Genomic DNA, 19,361 nt, shown 5'->3' with positions numbered 1-19,361 from the left:
CGCCAGAGCGCCGCAGGGCGGAGCGTCCCGAAGACCCGCCTCCTCCCTACGGGCCCCGGCCACCGCCTCCTGCCTCTGGTGGGTGAAACCAAGTGTGAGGGGAACACAGCGAGGCGCGCGAGCCGGGTTCGCCCGCTGCACCCGCAGGCACGCTCCCCGAGGTCCGTGGCCACCCCTCCTATGGCGCCGCAATATGGCCCGGTCCGGAGCGAGGGGGCGGGCACACGGACTTGAAGAGCCGGCCTTTGAGTTAAAGGCGGGAAATGGCGGATTCGTCGGGGCGCAGTGCTGGGTGAGTTGAGGCGCAGCGGGCCTGGATTTTGTCGGTGCCGGCGAGAAGGCCATGGCCGGGAGCTGGTGGGGGAGGGCCAGCAGCGTTGGGGGTTGGGGATTTGATCCCTTCTGGGCCCACCGAGGGTGCACAGGCTCGGGGAGGCGGGGTGCGGCCTCTGCGCATGCTCGGGAGCGTGGGCGCGGAACTGGACCTTGAATCCCGAGTCAGTTATGTGGGTGCGGGGCGAGCCTTGGGTAGTGGCTTAACCTTTCTGTGCTTCCGCCTTCCTCCCCTGCGAAATCGGCGGAATGACGCCGCCGCTCGATCTTGTAGGCCTTGTGTGAAACTGAAAAGCTCTTACAACAGTGCGTGGCTCCTGAATGTGATCTGGGGTTATTACAGTTAACGTTTTGTAGTGGACAGTGCTGGGCCACTAAACTATCTCCTTTAATCTTTCCAGTCTCTTTTTTTCTAAGCATCCCATTTACAGGTGACATAATAGAGGCTCAGGGAGGGAAGGTCATTTGTCACAGCAGGAACAAGAGAGACAGACTTTGAACACTTGGCGGTGCCAGGTGTGATGCTTGGGCTGGGTTTGTTTTATTTGTGCTTTCGGCCCATGTTTATTGTTCCAGTGCAAATTGAAGTTAAATAGGCCGACTGAAATCGGTTGGGTTTTCTCCACCCTCCGTTATCCTGAGATTCCCATTAGTCTCTCCGACGTTTTGGGGGGGAGGGGGGTGGTACCAGAGGCTGGCACAGGTGCAATGAACTCCCCTCCCCACATTCAGTTTGACTCCAGAGCCCTAGCTCTGACCCCATAGGGAATCTTTGCTCTGTCCCTTGCCAGCTCTGAGACTTGCCAGGGGTGACCTGTTCAAACCCTCAGGTCCTCGTCTGGAAAACAAGGATAAAGCAGGCCAACAGTGAGGTGGTTGTAGGATTGGGAGGATTTTGCGAAGGAGCAGAGCTTCCGGCACCTAGTGAGAATTTGTGAGGTTGCCTCTCCCCACTGTGGCCCAGCACCGACTTGGGGTCCTCAGAACCTGCCACACAGGAGGTGGCTGCCGTGAGCTGAACAGGTCACTTTGTGACCAGTGGGGCTTGTGTCCTGATGTCAGCAGGGGTTACAGCACCAGGCCCCTGCCCTGCCCCGCCCCTCAATGTGCACCTTCCGAGTTGCTGGTCTCTGTTCGTGGCATTCCCCCTTGCCCAGACGGGACACCTGGGAGGCATCGCTGACTCTCCTGATTCAAGGTTCCCTCTCCCCCATGACATCAGGCTTCATTCTTTCTTTCCTTAAATAGAGATGAAAGGCACATAACATCAAATTAACCATTTTAAAGCAAGCGATTTAATGGCCTGAAGACCTTCACAAGGGTGCAGCCACCAACTCTGTCTAGTTCTAGAACATTTTCACCAGCCCAGAAGGAAACTTTGTATGTATTTGCAGTCACTCCCCGTTCTTCCTGCAGCCTGCTGCCCCTGACAACCACCAATCAGCTTTCTGTCTCACTCCCCTGCTCTGGACTTTTCAGATGGAATCATACAAAATGTTGCCTTATGTGCCTGGCTTCTTTTACCTAGGATAATATATATACTTTTAAAAGGTTTATTTATTGAAGTAATCTCTACCCCCATTGTGGGGCTCGAACTCAAGAGTCGCATGCCCCATCGACTGAACCCAGCCAGGTGCCCCCAGGATAATATTTTTGAGATTCATCCATTTTAGCATGCATCAGTACGTCCTTTTAGGGCTGAATAACATTCAGGGTTCCTTGTTTTCTGGCAGGAACCTGTGGCCCATGAAGCAGAAGATATTTACTGTCTGGCCCTTTACAGAGAAAGGTTACCAGTAAGGAGCCTATAGAAATAGATCTGAGCCTTTAAGCTGGGAAGTCAGGACTCTGCCAGCCCAGCCCAGCCCAGCCCAGGTTTCTCTCCTCCTGATCCTGTATCCCTGCCTGGGTTCCCTGCAAAGCCATAGTGCTGATCAGTTTCCATTTCGACATCATTCTTCTCTGCCCTGTGCCCTTGGCCTTGTTGATCCCTGTCTCTGGACGTCCTTCGCCATGAACCTGAGCAAACAGGGCTTTGTCTCTCGCCTACCCCCCACCTCTTTGCCTGTCCGGGGCACTCTTCACATTGCCTGATGGGAAAACGCTGTTTTTGCCTCTCAGGAAGGAGCTCCGTCTCCCTTTACCAGGTGGCATCAGGCGCATACAGTTGGCACTTAAACGCCTGATGAATTAATGAACCCCTGACCGAAGTTGAGATCTTTGAGGCTTGGCAAACATGCTCATTCTTCTCACTCTTACCCCTCTGGGCCCTCCTCAGCTTCGGCCGGGCAGGGGCTCTGTGTCTGTGTTCCAGTGAAGGTGGCCCGGACTCGCGGACATCAGGGTGCCAGGACTGGGTTGTCCCGAGGAAGCCCAGGCTCCTCGCTGCCTTCCCTGAGCCTAGCCAACTATGTTAACAAGACCCCCATCTGCCTCTTCTAGGAAGCCTTCCTCAGGGGGCCCCGGTACTCCTAGTGGCGCTAAGATGAAAGGAAGCAGAACACAAGGTGAGCAAAATTGCAAGCTACCTCACGATCCAGTTTCAGAAAGTGCTTTTGGGGAAGAAAAGCCCGGGCCGGAGCAGGGAAGCTGGGACTTTATTTCACACACACCTTCGTGTGATGCTGAATCTGGTCACCCAGCCCTGCAGCCAGGGGTGCGGCAGGTCCCGGCGGACGTCATCCAGGGCAGCGGGCCCTTCCAGCCGTGGGGGGGCGCGTCACGGGCTGTGCGCAGGACTCGCCACTAGGAAGTGTGGGTGAGGAGAGCGTGAGCCGAACTTGTTATTGAACCATGGAGTCTCCGTTTCTTCTCTGTAAGCGCCTCGGGGGCGTGCCCACATCTGGGGTCCCCGTGTGGGTCTGCAGTCACTGCTCACAGCCTCCCTTGACTCTTGGCAGTCAGTGCCACTTGGGGCAGTAGACTGGAGGATCCCCCTCGTCGGAGCTCAAGCCTCTGATACAGTGAACTGTTTTCCTCCAAGTGTGCTGTGGGCCAGTGCAGAGTTAGAGCAGAATTCCAGTTCCAAGGGACTGGAGGTTCATACGCTACAGTGCTGCTCGATGATCTCGTCTCTAACGTTTATTATGTTTACACGTGGTCTGGTTCTTGAACGCAAATTATATCCTTCGTCACAATACTGCTTCTGTGGAGAATCCACCCCTGTTTAAAACAAACATGTACATTTTAGTTTCTGGAAACTTGAAACTGCTTGTCAGAGATGTTCAAGGAACCCCAGGCCTCCGATCCTTCCAGAGGAGCAAAACCCTTTGCTGATGGTGTTGGACTGAAAGCAGGATGGTTTCCTGTGCTTAGAAGTGGGGGGGGGGGTGTTCTTTGCCCTGATCCTCACTTGACGTCCAGCGGCAGACCCTTGGTGTATCTTGATTTTTCTCTCCCGGCCCCTGCCTGTTCTTGGCCTTGACCCTTAATGCCTCCTGCCCGATCGTCTGAGCCCGCTCACCCCGCTCTGCCCGATCGTCTGAGCCCGCTCACCCCGCTCACCCCGTGGCTCTTCCATATCCAGGGCTCACTCGGGGCAACCACTAGCTCCTCGTCCAGCTCCATGCTCCCCATGAACTCTGGATGTACCTCCTTTCCACTCAGGGTTGTGGCCGCATCTCCAGCCCCAGTGAAAGATGAAATCCTGGCATGAAGATCCGGTTGAGATCACCGTGTCACTTAACCAAGTTGTCAAACTGTGTGATGTTAATCGTGTCACTCTTTCTGGGTCTCTTCAGTAAAAAGGGGACATCTCTGAGCTCTGGGTGTACCTAGAAAAAGTGTAGAATCGTGCACTGGATGCCTGGCTGAGCACCTACTCCCTACTGGGCAGTGGCATTTAGCCTTGAGCAAACCAAACTGGCTGCGCATCAGATGGAGAAGTAAGGAGACATGGGGTGTGTTGGACCTTGTGGATAGAACAGGATGTGGGTGGCTTCCTGGTCCAAGGGAGGTGCTGGGCTGAGCGGAGCTGGGAAGGAGGGCAGGTGCAGGCACGTGCCTGCTGGTTGGAGGGACAGCAAAAGTGGTCACGGTGGCAGGAACAGGAGTGAGGGCAGCGAGGTGGGAATATGAGATGCGCGAGGTGCCCAGAGGCGCTCAGGCTTTACCAGCTAATGGATCTGCAAGGCAGCCCATTCTCAGCCACCAAGGGGGCAGCCGGCCAGGAGGACACGGGGTATTTTAGGGAGGAGGGTGCCAGCAAGTGCTGTGCTCAGAGTGAGGACTAAGAATTGGTTGGTGGGCTTTGGGGCGGGGAGATCTCAGCGGTCTTGCCGAAAGGGGTTTCTTTGGTGCAGTGGTGATCGGGAAAGCCAGACTGGACCGGAGTGGGATTCAGGAGAGAGGAGAGGAAGAGGAGCTGGCATCGTAAAGGGGAGTGGAGAAGTGGGGGGAGAGGGTCTAGGTGGAGGGAGAAATAATGGCAGGAAGACCACTGGAGAGGGGGACTGGGATTGGGGAGCGGGGGTGAGGGCCGGGCTCTGGCACCTAGAGTGGAGGGTTTGCTTTACCCCAAAGCACAGAGGTCCCTCCACGTGGTGGGGCCGGGATATGGCCCTGAACTTGGGAGGCTGCTGGATTGCTGAGGTGGGAGGGTCTCCTGGGGCTGCTTCTGTCTTGCCAGTGAAGTGGAATCTGGTCCCTGGCTAACTGGAGGGATGGGCCCCCTGTGGGAAGTGGGAGGAGAAAGTGCAAGGGAGGGTCCGGCGGGGGGGGGGGGGGAGACAGAGCAGAGGACTGTGCGTGGTCACTGGGGCTGTTGAGAGACACCCCCTTGCTGCCACAGAGCAGCAGGAAGGGTGCCTGGGGCTGCGCTGTCACCAAGATGTATGGCTTGGTGCTGAGCATGGCTCCCGAGCAGTCCTAAGCTAGGTAAGGGGGTAAAGAGGCATGAAAGTCCTGTACCATGAGTGGGTCAGACACAGACCTGGGTGAAGGAAGGGGTGGTTGGGGTCTTGACCGCAGGGAGTGAGCTGGGAAAGACAGGAGGAGGCAAATACATGCCCCTCTGTGGAAAGTCTTGCTTCCTGTCCCTTCCCTGCCCCTGAATCCACTTTCTGCTTTGAGCTTATTCCCTCATATTCCTCCATCATAGCTCCTGCAGCTCTCTGGGGCTCTGTCCCTAGCCCAGCGACTTGGATGCCGCAAGTATCCCATCCATGTTGTTGTATACAGTTGGTGTCCCATACATGCTCGAGGATGCCAAAGGACAGGATCTGAGAGGAGCAAGGAGGAACAGTTCTGCTGCCCCTGCTGTTGATGGGGGGGGGGGTTGGTGAGGGGGCATAGTACCGGGCTCTCCATGGCGGGGGGGGGGGGCCAGTTCTCACACTCCACTGTTGTAGTTTTGTTATAAACCAACAACGTGTCCCCCACAGGTGGAAGAGTGGTTGAGTCCCGATACCTGCAGTACGAGAAGAAAACCACCAAAAAGGTAACGACTGTTTTTTGAACGTTCTGAATAGAGTTCCGTCAGAACTTGGAATTCTGACACAAGTCACGTGAGCCAGGCACAGCACGGTCCCCGAACAAGCCTTTCGGGGATTTCACCCAGCAGCCTCTGTGATTGTCTCGTCCTTCGTTCCCAGTCTTGAGTCTCTTTTGTGAGCGGCGGTCTCTCTGAGGATCCCCTTTGCAAAGACATGACCTCGATTGAAACCTGAAATTGTTCCTGCCTTTCAACCTGATAATTCCTTTCTGGATTCTGTCCTGAAACAGTTCTGTCGGGTGCCCAGCACACAGTCTTTGGCCTTGGCGGGTATTTATAGAATTTTAAGTTTATTTATTTTGAGAACTAAGGTGAGAGCAGGGGAGGGGCAGAGAGGGAGGGAGAGCGAGAAAATCCCAAGCAAGCTTCGCACTGTCAGTGCAGAGCCTGATGCAGGGCTCAAACTCACAAACTGCAAGATCATGACCTGAGCTAAAATCAAGAAGAGTCAGACGCTCAACCAACTGAGCCACCTAGGTGCCCCCTTGACTGGTGTTTGAAAAACACCTACTGGGTCTTCGAGAAGGACTACATACATAAACAAACTTAAGTAATAGTGTGACTTAAGATCCAACTTGAGGAAAAAGGAAACCTTTTCACAAACTGATGTCACTCCTTGGGCGTGGTTTGTTGTTTTCAACAGACTTAGTTTTTTTTTTTTTTTTTTTTTAGAGGAGTTTTAGGTTCACAGCAAAATTGAGCAGAAATCCAGAGATTTCCCGTAGAATCCCTGCCCCACACCCTCACAGCCTCCCTGGTCAACACCCCCCGACCAGAGAGATGCACATTTGCAACTGATGAACCTACACGGACACGTCATCAGCCAGAGTGATTTTGTTGAAGTGATTTTCAACAAAAGATCACAGTCCATGCCTCATAATTTTAATGTCACCTTGCAGACTTGTTTACAGCACCCTATGTGTCTCCCTGCTGACGTAGTTTCCATCTCTAAGAGCTTGTCCATTTTCTTTCTTCTTTTTTTTTTTTTTTTTTCCCATCTCTTAACATACAGTTTACGTAGAGTAAGGCGTCACTCTCCAGCCTACAGTTCTGCGAGTTTGGGCAAAAATTCACCCAGTCACAGACACACCACAGTCAAGATACTGAATAGTCTGTCACTCCCAAGATCCTTTGGTGCTCCAATGAAGCCAGCCCCACTGCATCCCAGGCGGTTACCTGTTTCTGTTTCTGTAGCCTTGCCTTTTCCGGAAGGTCATTTAAAAGGTGTCACACGGGATGCAGCCTCTTGCGTCTGGCCTCTTTCACATAAAGGAGAGGAGGTCTCTCCCTGTGGTTGCCTGTCACAGTGAGTGTTGGTTCCTTCTGATGGCTGAAGAATGTTCCATGCTGTGTTTAGCGTTTGCGAGGGAAGGACATTTGATTTGATTCCCATTTTGAGCAATTGTGAACAAAGCCACCTCAAACATTCCTGTTGTGGGATTCCGTGTAGATGCGTTCTCGGGTCTCCCAGGAGAGGAATTGTAGGGTAGGTGTATTTTTGGCTTCGTAGGAAACTGCTCACCTGTTACCCAAAGTGGCTCCAGGTCTTTATATGGCCATCAACCACAGCGGAGAGTTCCAGTCAGTACTTTTGAGATGGAAACCATTCTGGTGGGTGTGAAGTGGTATCTTATGGTTTTAATTTACGTTTTCCTTAACAACCACTGATCTTGAGAATTTTTTCTTTTTTTTTTTTTAATTTTTTTTTTTTAACGTTTATTTATTTTTGAGACAGAGAGAGACAGAGCATGAACGGGGGGAGGGTCAGAGAGAGGGAGACACAGAATCCGAAGCAGGCTCCAGGCTCTGAGCTGTCAGCACAGAGCCCGACGCGGGGCTCGAACTCACGGACCACGAGATCACGACCTGAGCCAAAGTCAGACACTTAACCGACTGAGCCACCCAGGCGCCCCTGATCTTGAGTATTTTTTCATGTGCTTACTGGCCATTCCTGTATCTTTGTTGGTGTGTTCTTTCAGATCTTTTACCCGTTTTTAAATTGGGTTGTTTTCTCATTGTTGAGTTTGGAGAACTCTTTCTCTCCCCTGGGCCCCAACCCTTTATGGTGATTTTCAGATATTTTCTCCTAGTGTGTAGCTTGTCTTGTCCTTCTCTGTAGGGTCTTTTGAGGAGAATTGAATCCTCAATTTTGATGAAGTCCATCTTAATGGATTTCTGCTTTTATGGGCCATGCTGTTGGTATCTCACCTAAGAAATCTTCGCCTAACGCAAGATCACAAAGGTTTTCTCCCATGTTTTCTTCTATGACTTCTATAGTTTTAGATTTTACATTTGGGTCTGTGATCCAGTTTGAATTAATTTTGGTATCTGGTGTGATAATGGAATTGAAGTTCATTTTTAAGTGTATGGATGTCCTCTTGTTCCATTGGTTGAAAGGACCTTCCTTCTGCCATTGTATTGTCACCACCTCTGTTGACAAGCACTTGACGTTTTTTGTATGCATCACTTCTGGATTCCATTTTTTCCCATTGATCTACATGTCCTTAAGCCAGTTCCAGATGCCAAGCTTACTGTAGTCTCTAAATCAGTTAGTGCGAATTCTCCCACTCTATTCGCCAAACACTGGTTCTCCTAGTCCCTTTGCTTTTCTATGTAAGTTTTAGACTTCGCTTGCCGTTTTCTACCAAAATTTCTGCTGGGATCTTGAATGTATTGAATCTGCGCATCAGTTTAGGGAGGATAGCATCCTAAAAACACCAAGCCTTTCAATGTATGGATGTGGTACACCTATCCATTTATTTGGTCATGTTGGCCTTCCTTTCCTTATAGGCCTTCCCTATATTTTGTTAGGTTTATACCTAAGTATCTGGTGGTTTTTAGTGCTGCTATACGTGATACTGTGTTTTCTTTTTCTTTTTTTTTTTTAATTTTTATTTATTTTTGAGAAAGAGACAAGGCAAGTGGGGGAGGGGCAGAGAGAGAGGGAGACACAGAATCCGAAGCAGGCTCCAGGCTCTGAGCTGTCAGCACAGAGCCCCACGTGGGGCTCGAACCCACAAACTGTGAGATCATGATGTGAGCCGAGGTCAGACGCTTAACCAACTGAGCCACCCAGGCACCCCTTTCTTTTTTTATAAATGAAGACATTGGTTTTTAATTTGAGGTACGATTGACATAAGTTATATTAGTTTCAGGTATACAACATAATGATTCAGCATTTGTATATGTTGCAAAATGGTTGCCCCAGTAAATCTAGTCAATACCTATCACCATACATAGCTTTGTTTTTTTCTTACTGAGAACTTTCATATAGTACTGTCTCTGAATTTCACTTTGCAGATTTGTTCATTGCTAGAAATGAGCTTTTTTTTTTAAAAAAAAAATTTTTTTTTTAACGTTTATTTATTTTTGGGACAGAGAGAGACAGAGCATGAACGGGGGAGGGGCAGAGAGAGAGGGAGACACAGAATCGGAAGCAGGCTCCAGGCTCTGAGCCATCAGCCCAGAGCCCGACGCGGGGCTCGAACTCACGAACTGCGAGATCGTGACCTGAGCTGAAGTCGGACGCTTAACCGACTGAGCCACCCAGGCGCCCCGAGAAATGAGCTTTTTTTATGTTGACCCTGTATCCTGCAATCTTGCTAAATAAACTTTATTAGTTTGAGTAGCGTTTGGGATTTTCTTTGTAAATCATGTCATGTCTGTAAGAAGAGAGTTTTACTTCTTGCTTTTTGATCTGTTTACCTTTTATTTTTTATTCTGGGACCTCCAGTAGGGGGTTGAATAGGAGTGGTGTCTACGCATTGAAATATTCTTGCTCTTTACGAGATTTTCTTTTTGCTTGTATGTTATTGTAATGGTTTGCCAACTCTGCATGCCTTTTTTTTTTAATGTTTTGGAGATTAATACCTGTACAAAACTTTTATTTTTCCTGATGACTGAAGTAATATGTTGTTTGTCTAAAACTGGCAAATGCAGGGCAGGGGGGAGGCATCTGGCTGGTTCAGTTGGTAGAGCACGTGTGACTCTGGATATCAGGGTCGTGAGTTCGATCCCCATGATGGGCACGGAGCCTACTTAAATAAAATAAAATAAAAATCTTGTAAATACTATAAAGCATGTAGAATATCAGTCAACTGGAACCTGCCATGCCAGAGATAATCCTTGGTACACTTGTTGGTGTTTTCCTATATTCTGTACATGTGAGGGTATCCTTTTTGACAAAATTAGTTCATCCTGTGTATATGATAATTACAGGTCAGAACTCTTTTTGTCAACGCCTTGCTTCCAAGTAATAGCAGGTGCAAATTGCACGGACCATGAAGGGGCCCCTTCTCGTGCAGGGGAGGTGTCTTTTGCCCTAAATGTCATGTGTTCCCCTAACAGGCTTCTGCAGCAGATGCATTAAAGACCAGTGGGAAGATGCCTGAAGGTGCAAGGAGAGTCCACCTGCTCCAGAAGAGCAAAGGTGTGTAAAGATGGAGGAGGTTGGGAGACAGCTCTGAAGTCCATTCAGTAAGGGATGAACACGGTGGTGAATTTTGTTTTCAAGTACGCTAAAGTCAACCTCCCTCTTTCTGGGAAGCGTCAGAAGCAGCAGCTAGTTAAAGTGTTTCCGTGTGAGGACAAATTTGCAGCATGTGGGGAGCTGTAGGGAAATGGCAGGGGGAAAGGGGAGGTTACGTCCTGTATGGCCCCGGAGAAGAGCCACCTTTCCAACATGGCGCTTCCTTGGTCACATGACTATTTCTTGGGTGGGACTTCCAGAAGCAAGACTCAGAAGGGGCGTGAGGCCTCATCTTCCTGTCTCTCACCACCTTGGGTTAGGTCTTCTTCGTAATGGTATCCCCTGACCCGTTCTAGAAGCTGTCCCCAAAGTGATACGAAAACCTTGCAGTTTTCCTGATTGTCAACATAGGTGTTCCTTGTAAAAAAGAATGGAAAGTGGACAAGGAGGGTGGAAACTCCCTCGTGACCCCCCACTCAGATCGTCACTGTGTATTAGGTGTTCCGTTGTAATCCATGTGCCCATCCTGGACTCTGGGAAGGCCTCTCCCCAGGCGCTTCCTCCAGCTCCTCACGTGCCCACTTCTCCAGCGATCACCGGCAGCTCTTTGGCATGAAAGCAGCTGACAAAAAGCAAAACCGTTTCTTGGCCCATGCCTCCTTGTTCAAAACGGCAACAGCTTTGAGTCTCATCGTTAAAAATGAAGTACAGTTGACCTTTGAACAACACGAGTTTGAACCGCCTGGGTGTACTTATATGCGGGTTTGTCATAGTGCAGTGGCGTGAACGTATTTTATCTCGTGACTTCCTTAACGTTTCCTTTTCTCTAGCTTACTTTGTCGTAAGGATGCAGTACGTATAAGAACGTACATAGAAGAGCGATACAGCGTGTGTAAGGATGCCGTGTATAATACATACAACATAGAAAATACACGCTAACTGACTTTATTTTGTCAGTAGGGCCTCCGGTCAACAGCAGTAGTTACATTTTGGGGGCTTGAAAATTTGCTGGTCCTGGTCTAGATGTTTGTCAGCATTTGTGCTGTTCTTGACCCGGGGGCATGACTGAGAAACAGCACGTGAAACTGGGGCCGGCTCTCTGGTCTCTCCTCATGCAGTTGGATTGAGGGCCGTGGGTCAAGCCGGGAAGGCTGGAGTACAACCCAGAGGGGTCAGAAATGGGGCTGGCCACATCCGGGGGCGCCTGGGTGGCTCAGTCTGTTGAGCGTCCAACTTCGGCTCAGGTCATGATCTCACGGTTTGTGAGTTCGAGCCCCGCGTCGGGCCGTCTGCTGTCAGCACGGAGCCCCCTTTGGATCCTCTGTCTCCGTCCACCCCACCTCCCCCACCTCTGCCCTTCCCCTGGGCACGCTCTCTCTCAAAAATAAATAAACATTGCGCTCGCTTCGGCAGCACATATACTAAAAAATAAATACACATTAAGGAAAAAAGCATAACCATGATAATTAAGAGAGACTGCTTATTCGAGCTCCACCGTCTAGCTCCCTAGGAGATTACTTTTCTCAGTGGAAATGCTGTCTGTACACGTGGCTGACAAAACCTATAACCAGTGCAAAAACAATAGCAATAAAAAGTCTCATCTCCCCCTCACCCACGAGGTCAATCGATTTTTGTTTCTCTAGAACTTTTCAAAAATCCTAACAAAGGGCGGCATACCCCACAGATTGTCATTTCGCCCTGTTTATCTCCACATACTCATTTCCTCAACTTCACAGCTGCTCATTAAAATTTTTTTTTTAACATTTATTTAGTTTTGAGAGAGAGAGAGGGAGAGAGAGACAGACAGACAGACGGAGCATGAGTGGGGGAGGGGCAGAGAGAGAGGGAGACACAGAATCTGAAACAGGCTCCAGGCTCTGAGCTGTCAGCACAGAGCCCGATGCGGGGCTCGAACTCACGGACCGCGAGATCGTGACCTGGCTGAAGTCGGCCGCTTAACCGACTGAGCCACCCAGGCGCTCCTCACGGCTGCTCATTAAATCACTTTCTGTTTAGTTCCTAACACGACAGAGAATTCCACATACTGTCTGTTCGTTTTGCAGCCCGCTGGAGCCCTTGCCTAGTTGAAGCCCGCAGTACCCCAGGGCCCATTTTAGACGGTGTAAGGCATAATTTCCCAGTTTTAAATAGAGGTAAAGATGAAGGGAACTCCCAGGGAAGATGAACAGTCCAGAAGCTGCTGGAGAAAGAAGGGAAAAACACAGGGAAGGACAAGTACGTGGCGCGTACCAGACTTCCTACCCAGAACACAGCATTTTTTTTTATTAAGCTACGCAGAAAGGCTTATAAAGCCTGCGTCTCATTTCTAGTTCTACTTAGAAATCCATTCAACCCGCTGGCTGGGAAGTTGCAAAGCTTTCTCAGCCTTCGGTGCTGCTCACCTCCCAAGAAGCTGAGTTTTTGGAAGCAGGTGGTAGCATCCAGAGAGGTTGCCGGCTTCCCGGCGGAGGCGTGCATTACCTTGCAGACCGTGCTGACCTCTGGGGGTTCTCCCTGGGCCCACAGACAGCAGTGGCATTGGGAAAGGAGACCTGCAGTCCACGTTGCTGGAAGGGCACGGCACCGCCCCGCCTGACCTGGACCTCTCGGCCATCAATGGTAAGCCGTCCGCCCTGCCCCTGCTTTCCCTAGCGGGGGGTTGTCCCAGTCGGCTTCCGAAGGAAGCTCCTCTCACCTTCAAAATGCTCTCCTTGGCCTTAGACAAAAGCATGGTTAGAAAGACTCCGCAGTTAGAAAAAACGATGTCAAAGAAAACTGAGTCGACGTCCTTTTCGGCTTCACAGAAGAAGAGCCCAGTAAGTGTCCGAAATGAAAGGGAAGCTACTCAGTCAGAGAAAGCTGATACCAGCTCCTGCCCCATTCAGGTGCCACTCGAGGCCCTGAGGCTTTATGACTGAACAAGCCAGCCGTGTGTTTTAGGACAAACCGGAGACCACGCGTGTTCTCAGAATGTTCCTAGAGCTTACGTTTCCCCAAGTACACATACAGGAGTAGTTACGAATGCAAGATCGCGTGAAAAATGAGATTTGGGGCCTTATTTGCTGATGCCGTGCTCGGGGAGGCCCGGGGCCAGGCCGTGTCCCCAGGGGAGGACAGCTGGGCTGCAGTCTCACAGGGGTGGGAGGCCCGAGACCTGGTTCCAGTGCGGCGGTGACCGGATGGGTGCCCCCTGGCTGGCCCTTCACCAGCCAGCCACGGGAGGGAGCCAGACCTTCCTCTGCCTTCTCCCAGAGTGCCCAAAAAGACTAAACTGGAAAGTAGACACAGCGGGTTGACCTACAGAATCCTCAAACCCCTGAACTGAGTAAAGTTTGTAAAGGTTAGGTTTCTGCCCCTCTGGGGGAGAGAGCTAGATTTATACCAATTCGTCGGCAACCAAAAATGTCTTTTTCTCACCCTCGAGGGCCCGTCTGAGTCGATGGAAATGATGGAATCCCAAACGTTGCTCCTGACTCTACTGGCCGTAAAGGTGAGAACGGAGCCTCGTTCCCGCGTGATGTGGGTGGAAGGTGGCCTTTGTCAGCCGCAGAGAGGAGTTTCCTCCGGCCTGAGCTCTTGTTGCACACTCAACAGATGGAGAACAACCTGGTTCCATTCGAAGAAAAGGCAGAAAGAAACTTATTACTAATGTGCAAAGAGAGGGAGAAGCTGCAGAAAAAGGCCCACGAGCTGAAGCGCAAACTTCTCCTCTGTCAGAGGAAGCGGGAGCTGGCAGACATCCTAGACGCTCAGGTCAGCGGTGACTGGTCTCCGAGCCACGTGTCCCGGAGGGGTGGTCCCGGCGGGGAAGTTGGAGGGACTGTTGATGGTACGTGTCACTGCCGCCGGGTGCTCACTCTGCAGCCAGCTTTTTTTTTTTAATTTTTTTTTTTTAACATTTATTTATTTTTGAGACAGAGACAGAGCATGAATGGGGGGAGGGCCAGAGAGAGAGAGGGAGACACAGAATCTGAAGCAGACTCCAGGCTCTGAGCTGTCAGCACAGAGCCTGATGCGGGGCTCGAACTCACGCACCTTGAGATCGTGACCTGAGCGAAGTCGGACGCTCAACCGACTGAGCCACCCAGGCGCCCCTGCGGCCAGCTTTTGACACCGCTGGGTGTCAGTCTGTGACAGCTTCTAAGAGGACGGGGCTGTGACATCAAGTACCAACCAGCCGCAGGGACCTGTCCCTTCATCACACACGTGCACGTATTCTTTAGGCACCTGTCGCTTGTGCTCAGTGACACGAAGATGCAGTCCAGGCCTCCCTGCAGGGCCAGGGTGCTGGTGGGAGACGAGGTCTTGGTGCCGTGTGGTCAGCACTGGGACAGAGCCCTGGGAATGAGAAAACTTGAGTGGCGGAGAGGCAGAGAGGGAGAGAGAGAGAGACAGAGAGAGAATCCCAAGCAGGCTCTGCACCATCAGCGCAGAGCCTGATGCATGTCTCGAACTCTGATCAGGGCCCACTTACCCTAATGACTTCATCTTAACTCCCGTTACTTCTGTGAAGACCCTGTCTCCAAATCAGGTCGTGTTCTGAGGTGCTGGGGGTTGGGACATCAACAGAGGAATTTGGGGGAACGCGATCAGCCCATAATACCGTGTGTGTGTGTGTGTGTGTGTGTGTGTGTGTGTGTGAAACAGAACACCCTGCGGCCAGGCCCTGTCCTAAGATCGAGGTCTCAGTTCTCATGGAACTCACAGTGTTAGGAAAAGGAAAGACAAGTAAGCAAATGTGTCCTTACAACCCCCCACGAGGACCCTGACAGCATGTATGAAGGAGAAGGGGGTTGCTGGGGTAGTCTTACAAGGGGGCAGACATTTCAGCTCAATTCTCTGAAGCAGGAGGGCCCAAGCTCCCTAGGGTGAGGGCCTGGTCCTGGAATGTTCTGGAAACCATGTTCATAGGCGGCCTGGGCCACTTTGCTGTCGGCTGAGCCTTTGGAGAGCCGCCACACCCACGTAAGCTTCCTGGAGGATTCCTTAGGAGATTCTGAAAGAACGGCGTGTCTTCACCTCACACGGACCGTTGGACTCCCCAAGTGCGCGACTGAGTCTTGTCTGACAAAGCTTGTTCCCTCCTGCCTGCAGATTGAGATGCTCAGCCCCTACGAGGCTGTGGCCGAGCGCTTTAAGGAGCAGTACAAGACGTTCGCGACGGCCCTGGACACCACGAGGCATGAGCTTCCGGTGAAATCAATCCACCTGGACGGGGACGGGCAGCAGTTCTTAGGTAGGAAACAGGGTGGCTCCTGGACAGGGAGCGGGTCCAGCGAGTGGCCCGTGCGTGTCGGCACTCCTTGTGTGCCAGCCACCTTTATCCGCTTGTGTCGCGTCACGCGGATGGCGCATCCCTCATCAGATGGCAGAGGACACGGGGGCCGGCAGAGCTGGGGTTTGTTGAGAGTTGTGCCCCAAGTGAGGACCGTGCTGGGATTTGAACCCGGGTCGGTGGAACGGGCCAGTAATTCCCAGCCCTGCTGGAAGGCACTCCTGGGGAGCAGCTGTAATCCCCTGAGACTGGGGGCGGGTCTCTTCAGACCTGCTGATCCCCTGCCCGTCCTGCCTTCTCAGCAGCTCCGTGGGATCCCTCGCTTGCCTAGGCTTCCCGCCTAACCCTTTGAAGAAATCAGCAGGTGTGCAGAGTGCCGTGCTCAGTCTTAAAATTCTCTTTAGAGCAAGTATCCTCCCCAAACAAGTTTTCAGCCGTCCTGGAATCCGGTCATTTCCAGGCAGGGCCCTTGCCAGCCATCTAAGTATGTTTTGTCTGAGGCTGATGTACTAGGACATCTCCACCTAAAATCGGATGGACTTTCCTTACAGAACTTTCCATAGACACAGTTCAAGGTCACAGAGGGTGTTGCTGAATTGGTAATCTCGGACAGAGATGGTTTTTAATCCAGCTTTTCCTAGTATGAAATAGGAAGCCAGTGGCATGGAGTCTTAAGGAAGGAGCCTCGTGGAGCACTTCTCTGTGTGCAGGCGTCCGGTTTTAGGATTACCGCAGTGGCCACGCACGCCTGTGGCTCCTGGACTCCGCCTCTCATAAGTGCCATGGGTGGTTGCCAGGAGTTGGGGTCGGGGAGTGTACGAGTGTCCTGTGGCTCCTGGAATCAGTGACAAACTGGGCAGCTTAAAACAATAGAAACGTATTCCCATCAGTTCAGGGTCCCGAAGTCTGAAATCAAGGCCTCAGCCGAGCTGGACCTTTCTAGAGGCTCTGAGGGAAGAGGCGTTCCATGCCTGTCTCCTGGCTTCTGGTGTTGCCCCCGGTTCTTGGCTTTCCTTGGCTGGTGACAGCTTCACTGCGGTCCACTCCACCTGTGTCTTCGTACAGCCTTGCCCTTGAGCATTCCACTTCTGAATTCCCCTCTTCTTAGAAGGATGCCGGGTACCGATCAGACCCTGCCCTGTGACCTCATTCTAACTCAGTTATGTCTACCAAGACTCCATTTCCAGGGAGGTCACATTCACAGGCACTTGAGATTAGGTCCTGAACGTGTCTTTTGGAGAGGATGCAATTCAGACCCCCATTAGAAGTATTAAGAGGTCAGGTGTTTGGAAAAACCCTTCTTGAGGTCTCAGGCTGTTACTGTGTGCAGTTGTGACGTGTGTACAGGTGTGTGTGCCAGAAGCGGACAGGTGCTGGTCTCCTTAGAGCAGGTGGGACACAGCGTGGATACAGGCTGCTGTCTCGTGGGTGGGGGCACAGAGATCCTGGGAACGGAGAGAGGGAACCACGGGCTTGGGTTTAAGTCGCTCGTAGCACAGACTTCCTTGGCCTTTTGCGTAGGTTTCTGTTGAGGACATCGAAGGGGCTTTCCAGGTCTGTTCCAGTGACTGCCTGCATGGCGGACAAGCCTGACCCATGATCTCAGGCCGCCATGATCTCCGGCAAAGGGGCACAGAGGCGGTACCAGCACGTGAATGTCGCCCTCCACCCGATCCTCTCTGCCTTTGAGCTTCACGATGCGATGCGAGCCTAAGAGCATTCCAGTGAACGCGAAAAATCTAAGCTGCCCAGCCTTCACATCCATTGCTTGGGGCACCTTGAAACCCTTGGCTGACCCTCCCTTCTCCCCTCCAGACAGTTTGCAGCGTGAATTGACGACCACATGCCACCTGCTGGGAGAACTTGGGATCGGCAGTTTAGAAGAAAATTTGAAAGCTCTGAACCTGCTGAGCGAACTCCAGGAAATGACCCAAAAGAAGGATCTAGAGCTCCGAAGGTATTTCAGAAAAGATTTTAAGTTGGGAGCAGCTTGCCACACTCAGGAGAGCAGGCAGCTGTGGTTTTGCAGAGGCCAAGGGTGCAGGGGTCCACTGAGGCGGGGGGAGGGGGGGTGGGGGGGTGGATAAAGCACCTCCCAAGTCAGTGCAAACCCCTGTGTGCGTTCTCCAGCAGACGTGGGAGAAAGGGGGCACTGACAGCCCGAGCCCTTTACTTCCTCAGAGTGACAGCACTCCGGGTGCCCTTGGACCGGCTGTTCACGCTTTAAGTGTCTCCTGGGGTGATCTTAGAACTTGTTACTGGAGTGTAAATGCATGTAGAACAGGCACAGGCCTTGGCAGTATAGCCCGATGGGTTTCACATGCGTGTGCCCCAGGTGCCAGCTCCCCCACCGGCATCTTCCCCACAGGGGATTTTCTTCTCTCTGGGGCTTTCCTTCTCTTCTTTGCTATAAGAATCTTGTGGTGTTCTCCTTTGTGATGTTCAGTTTACTTCCTGAAATGCCTAGAACGCTGGAAAGGTACCCTTGAAGAACAGCCGGGTGCATACTGGGGCATTTGCTGCCCCTGTACGTGCCCTGAGATTGAAGGGGGACCCATCAGAGGGCTCCAGATTATAAGGGTCTCAGGTTCGGCTGGCCGGATACGCTCCTTTAGTGTGGATTTCCCCGCCATCGTGTATGCTGCGTGAAGACCACCCGGTTCCTTTGTGGCGTGGTTCCTGACACGGCGTCAGTGTTCCCGAGATCATCTTTTATGCCTGCCCAGTCCTGTTCTTACAGGCGTCTCTGGGCTCTGTTCAGACGGAGCTTCCCGCGTTTTCCCACGAACACACAGGAAGTAACCCCTTTCCCCACACCGCAGCCGTGAAGGCTGAGGTGCCCCGGCTGTCTGGCTCTTGGGCACAGAGAGCGAAAAGGCCTCACCTGCCCTGTTGTTTCTGCAGGAGCTTTGCCCAGGTGCTGGAACTCTCTGCCGAGGCAAGTAAAGAGGCGGCCTTGATCAACCAGGAGGCCTGGGAAGAGACCCAGGGCCTCACGGCCTCCAGCCAGTGGTATTTCAATCAAGAAGGCGCCTGCGGGGAAACTCCGGGACACGTCAGGCCTCCGCTCTTGCTGGCCACGAGTGAGCCGCGCACAGTGTGAATCTGTGTGCAGGCCGTGTCCCCTGACACAGCTGGGGACCTCTGCAAACTGTTGGGAAGAAAGCCCGTCCCCTGCCACTTGCTCAGGGCACACGTGTGCTATGGTGGCACATGTGTGATGCTCTGGGAGCTCAAGCACTTTAGACGCTAATTCAGCAGAATAGCTGTTTTGTATGAGCATATCGCCTGACATTTAAAAAATAAAACTTTTGCAATCGTGCCTTAGTTTCTACTTAAGCGGCCAGTGGAAGGCACGCGGTATCTTAAGTTCTAAACAGCTGGTTCTGAGCCTCGGGACGACGTCTGGGACGTCAGGGGTGTTTCACTTGCAGGGTGATTTCACGTCCTTCAGTGATTGGGCTGCTTCTGTCTACTGTCCGACAGCAAGTTGGAAGTTGGAAGTTCTCCACCCAGTCCAGAATCCCAGCACTGTTTGTTGCTGGACGCGCAGACGGGCTTTTGCCATAAGCTGCGGTCCACACCCCACACCCAGGAAGGCGCAGAGACTCGGCCCAGCCAGCCCACCAGCCCCTGTCTACACTGCGTGGGCTCTGGCCGTCTTGGTGCTCCCCAGGTAGCGTGCCTCCATTGATGTTTGCTGGTTCCTGTTTACTCGCCTGTGCCACACTCTGGGTACCGGCACGTTCCCCAGAGAGACCCAGTATCCATCCCCATCACGCGTTCGAGTAAGA

General features: G+C 52.0%; 1 protein-coding gene across 2 annotated transcripts; it reads left to right on the top strand.

Moving 5' to 3' along the window:
- Positions 1-72: 72 nt before the first annotated feature.
- HAUS8 (HAUS augmin like complex subunit 8) lies at positions 73-18,889 on the top strand. Of its 2 annotated transcripts, XM_047097314.1 has the most exons (11): positions 73-292; positions 2,776-2,840; positions 5,715-5,770; positions 10,172-10,253; positions 12,819-12,911; positions 13,014-13,108; positions 13,717-13,782; positions 13,887-14,045; positions 15,387-15,528; positions 17,383-17,524; positions 18,472-18,889. In XM_047097314.1, exons 1-11 carry the CDS (start codon positions 264-266, stop codon positions 18,668-18,670), a joined length of 1,128 nt encoding a protein of 375 aa, XP_046953270.1. In that variant the 5' UTR covers positions 73-263; the 3' UTR covers positions 18,671-18,889. The 2 variants fall into 2 exon arrangements, with proteins under 2 accessions (XP_046953270.1, XP_046953271.1); XM_047097315.1 differs by lacking the exon at positions 2,776-2,840 and having other exon boundaries at positions 74-292.
- Positions 18,890-19,361: the final 472 nt, after the last annotated feature.

Source organism: Lynx rufus, unplaced genomic scaffold (assembly GCF_022079265.1).
Source record: "Lynx rufus isolate CCGP_SWC_20201006 ecotype Redwood Valley unplaced genomic scaffold, mLynRuf1.p SCAF_4, whole genome shotgun sequence".
Classification (NCBI taxonomy): domain Eukaryota; kingdom Metazoa; phylum Chordata; class Mammalia; order Carnivora; family Felidae; genus Lynx; species Lynx rufus.
Note: the sequence above shows the minus strand (reverse complement) of the source record. Positions and strands in the feature narration are given on the sequence as shown.